This window comes from Echinops telfairi, unplaced genomic scaffold, assembly GCF_000313985.2.
Source record: "Echinops telfairi isolate 266 unplaced genomic scaffold, ASM31398v2 ScPeMD7_5592;HRSCAF=6446, whole genome shotgun sequence".
Taxonomy (NCBI): Eukaryota; Metazoa; Chordata; class Mammalia; order Afrosoricida; family Tenrecidae; genus Echinops; species Echinops telfairi.
In genome coordinates, this window is record NW_022109491.1 from 24,224,096 (window position 1) to 24,228,689 (window position 4,594).

Sequence of the window (4,594 nt, forward strand, 5' to 3'; positions counted from 1 at the left end):
GTCAGGAGACGTTTGGAGTGGTGTCTCCTTTCCCTGGGAAATGGCACCTATCAGACCTAGCCAGAGAATACGATCCCTCATTTGGAAAAGACCTTAACTGCAGCATCACTCATTGGGGCCAGGGAGGTGGGGGTGGGGGGAGACAGGAAATGATGCCCCCTCAAAGTCATGCTTGCAGGGGAATCCTGAGAGTCAAAGGTCTCCCCACACACACACATTGATACATTTGGCTGTTGTTACAACTGTTACAATGTAGCAGGAACAGGGCAGGATTTCAGGCCAACCTCCCTGCTGAGGACAACGAGAAAGGCTGGTTCCGGTCGGTCGAAAGGCATGGAAGAGCTCAGAGGCAGTGAGGGGCGGGGTGCCAACGTCAGGATGGAGGGAGGCTGTGCATCCTGGGGCCAAAGGCATCATCGTGCAGTAACTGATGCAGACACCCTGCCTAGCACCCAGGCCACAGAAGGGGTCCTGATGGGAGCTGGCTATAGACTAAAGTCAAGCAATGGCTTCTCTGGAAAATGATGTCCAAACCACGCCCACACTGGGGCCACAGGACACCCCACCTCCCCCGTGTTCAGTCTCGCAGGGCTTGTGCAGATAGGGGCCCAGCTGGCTTAGTGGTGACTGTGACCCGAGAGGTCACACCAGGCACACCTCAGGAGAAAGACAGGGCTCTCGGTACAGAGTGACCGTCTCAGAAACCCACAGAGGCCGGTCAACCCTGAACTCTAGGGTCACTATGAGTCAGCATCGGCTCCACGGCAGTGGTTTGTTCCGATGGCTGCCCATGTAGAATTAGCCCATGGCCATCTGCCAAGAGCACCGAGGGGGTCGAAGGAGTTGGGCGAACCAGTGACCGAGTAGGTCCGGCCAATAGGCTGGCCCTGATCTTTCCCGCTGTCCACATGCCACCGCCAATGCTGTGGACACCCTGCTCCCTCGGCGCACCCTCCCTGAGAGGACTGTTCCTGGGGCACAGATCCTGGCACCGACATGAGAGGGTCTGAGTCCTCCCGGTGTCCCCAGCCCTCAGCCAACCTCACAGTTGTCCTGGTCCCCCACTGCCACTCACCAGCCTGAAGATCTTGCTGTAGAGGACTGCGCACAGTGGGGATCGGTGGGTGGTGGTCTTCTCCCCTTTCTTGGGCCCCTGGGACTCCAAGTACCCGCTGAGGATCCCAATCTGTGGGTGACGGAGGTTGGACAGCTGGGCCGTCAGGGGGCAGGTCCAGGGAGAAAGCTCCCAACCCTGGACCCTTACCCCCACTCCACGACCCCACTGCCCCGGCCGGGTTGGGCGTCCCAGACCAAAGCATTCCTAGAATCCCAAATCCAAGTCTAGCCCAAGGTCGTCCACCCATCATGATGCCTGGAAAGCTGAATGTGGAGGCTGTCCTCCTCTGGGAAGCCTTCCTTGACCACCCCTGCCCCAGGCTGGGCTAGATGGCCATTGTCCATGTTCCTTAAAGTGTCTAACACACAACTCGAACATAACTCTTAGCACTTTCTTCTCAAATTGTCTGTTCTTCTTCCTTCTTTTTTTTTTTAACCTCATCGGTTCCTTGTAAGAGATGTGGGACAGGGTTTAATCTATTCTTCTCACTAAGTGACATCAAGTCGATTCTGACTCATCATGGAGACCCTATAGGACAGCGTGGAACTCCTGCTGTGGGCTTCCAGGATGACTTCCTTAAGGGAGTAGAAAGCCTCATCTTTCTCCCTCAGGGTGGCCACCGGTTTTGAACTGCTGACCTGGAGGTTAGTAGCCCAACTCGTAACCCGCTATGCCAACAGGGTTTATACTGACGGTCTGCATTGGTAGAAGTGAGTAAGCGTTTGAAGTTCATTTCAGGCCATCGCACTTGCCCAACCCCTGGTGTCGTAGTGGTTATGCATTCGTTCACTAGCTACAAGGTCAGTAGTTCGAAACCACCAACTGGTCCTAGGGAGAAAGTCGGGACTTTCTGTTCTCCTTTGCAGAGTGACCGTCTCAGGAGCGCCCGAGGGCAGTTCTGCCCTCCATGAGGGTCTTCAGGGGTCGACAGTGACCGAAAGGCAATGAGTTTGCTGTGTTTGTCTTTGATTCTGTGTTTTGAAGGAATACATAGAGAGTCCTGGTGGTAGTGGTGGCATAGTGGGTTATGCTGACCACAAGGTGGATAGTTGGGCTGCTGACCATAAGAATAGTAGTTCAAAACCACCAGCTGCTCCATGGGAGAAAGAAGAGGCTTTCTATTTGCATAAAGAGTGACAGTCTCAGGAGCTCACAGGGCCAATTCCACCCTGTCCTGTAGGCTCGCTATGAGTCGGGACGACTCCACAGGAGTGAGCGTTTTCAGTGAGAATGCTGGCTGCCAGCCCAGCACTCCACAGAGACAAGGCCCCAGCCCCACTTCTTCTGCAGGAGAGTCCCTCAGGGGTCCCCTGTCAGGATGGCCTGGTGGCAGATACGACAAGGGTCAGTGTGGCCCCCGGGGGGGCCCAGCTCAGGGGTGGGCTGTGGGTCCGTTTCCTCAGGTTGGCCTCTCCTTCTGGGGTGCAGGACTCAGCAGGAAGCACAATCACATGCACAGCTTGTGATAAGGGCACCAAAGGATAAGGGCCGTGGCTGAGGAAGGCGCTGAGCTGAGGAGGCGTGGAGCAGGGCCTCCTCACTCAGCCTGGGGTCAAGGTGGGCTTCCCTGCAGAGAGTCTGCAGGAGAATAGCAGGTAGGAGGGCAGAGGGCAGCCGGGCAGCCCAGGCATGCGGGCAAACCCCCGAGATTGAGCCTGGGGGGCCAGGGAAAGGCATTTATCAGGCTCACCCTGGTGGCAGTGAAGAGCAGGCTGGGGACTGGCCAGGGGTCACCACCCTGTGAGACATGAGATGCCAGCCGCTGGGACCACCCCTCCCCTCAGCGGGCAGCACTTACGGAGTAGGTAGTACAGATGAAGGTGTCTCCCTTGTAGAGGCAGATGCTGGTGATGGGGCAGTTTCCCAGCCCCAGGAGCTTCCCGCAGAAGGACTGGAGGCACACGTAGTCTTGCATGTCCCACACCCGGATATTCTAGGGGTGCCAAACAAGCAAAGAGGCAGAGGGTCCTCCTGGGGGAGGAGTCTTTGTGAACACTCCCTGCACGCAGGGCCAGGTGCACACTGCCCAAGCCCTCCTAAGATGCTCTCTCTGCACTGTGTCCTCCCACGGTCACTCCCAGCAACAAGAGGTTGCTCTTACTGCTCAGATGAGGAAACTGAGGCACGGTGGGCCCTGAAGAGCATTCACTCACCAGCTCAGCCCAGAAGCAGCGTCCCGCCCCTGCCCTGCTCCACCCACCCCCCACTTTGGGGCAGCCACAGCCCAGCCAGCCACAGCCCAGCCTCTCCGAGGCCCCACCAGGGTGACACACACACAAAGGGAGTGGCGACAACATCGTTGCCAAAAAGGCCTGCTGGTCCCCAGAGTAGCGCCCCAGATTCATTCTGGGTTGAGAGACCCTCCCAGGAGATCCCCGTGGAAACCCGTTCCAGGACCCTCACAGCTCCAGGACATCTGCAGCGAGCTGCAGAGGACATGAACTTGGGATTGGCCAGACTTGGGCCCACATGCTGGCTCTGCAAACACCCAGTGGGGCCCTGGCCACCAGGCAGCCGAGGAGGGGCCACAAGAAGCAGAGCTGGGTGGTGGGTGTTTGAGTCTGGGAGAGGGCCGGGCAGGAAGCAGGCTCCAGGCACTGCACACCCACAATGTGGCTGGCTGTGCCGGTACCTTACGCTTCTTTAAATCACTCAGCAACTTTTTCTGTGGATAAGGAGATGTGGGCTCAGGAAAGGGAGGGGCCGTGGCCAGGGCCACAGAGTAAACAGTCAGGCTGGCCTACACAGGAGCTTCCATCTGATGACCAGCGCAAGTTGGGCCGGGGACCCACATAATCAAACCAAACACTGCCACCAAGCCAATGAGGAGTCATGGAGACCCTGTGGGACAGAGCGGAACTTCCCCTGGGGAGTTTGAGACTAACTGAAACTTTCTTCTAAGGAGTCGCTGGTGTTTTCGAACTGCTGACCTTGGGGGTCACAGCCCAACCAGTGACCACTATGCCACCAGGGCTCCATGGCTTCTCTCAAATGATCCCACCTGGGGCACTTAGCCAGGTGTAGGACCACAGGCCGGGAGGTCACAGCGTGCCCTCTGGGCCTCCACTCTTCCCAGCTGTCTGGCCACGAGGCTGGTCCAACTGGGACATTAGGAACAGGAAGTGGTGGGGGAGCCGGGAGGGTCGCACCTTGTCCTTGGAGACGCTCATGAGGATGCTGTTGTTGGTGCTGCTCACGAGGACGTGTGTCACCGAGGTCTGGTGGCCCTTCATCAGCCACACAGGCCTTGATGAGAACAAGGGGTTCCACAGGCGGATGAAGGGGTCGTAGCCGCCTGTCACTGAGGCCAAGACATGGGCATCGGTCACCAACGTCCTGTCCTAAACAGTTTCTCCTGGGAGCCCAAGCAGGCCTGTGCCAGCATCCCAACCCTGGTGCCTGGGGCAGGAGAGGGCCTGGCAGAGGGGCAGGAGAGGGCCTGGCAGGGGGGCAGGAGGGGACCTGGCAGAGGGGCAG

At 58.1% G+C, this 4,594-nt stretch overlaps 1 protein-coding gene across 1 annotated transcript in view; it reads right to left on the reverse strand.

Moving 5' to 3' along the window:
• Positions 1 to 4,594, reverse strand: part of EFCAB8 (EF-hand calcium binding domain 8) — a 60,735-nt gene that overhangs the window by 23,334 nt on the left and 32,807 nt on the right. Inside the window, exons 12-14 of the mRNA XM_030887079.1 lie at positions 4,267 to 4,418; positions 2,916 to 3,050; positions 1,076 to 1,186 (exon numbers count right to left, since the gene is read on the reverse strand). Of these exons, the coding sequence (XP_030742939.1) occupies positions 1,076 to 1,186; positions 2,916 to 3,050; positions 4,267 to 4,418 (398 nt within the window). The remainder of the gene's footprint in view (positions 1 to 1,075; positions 1,187 to 2,915; positions 3,051 to 4,266; positions 4,419 to 4,594) is intronic.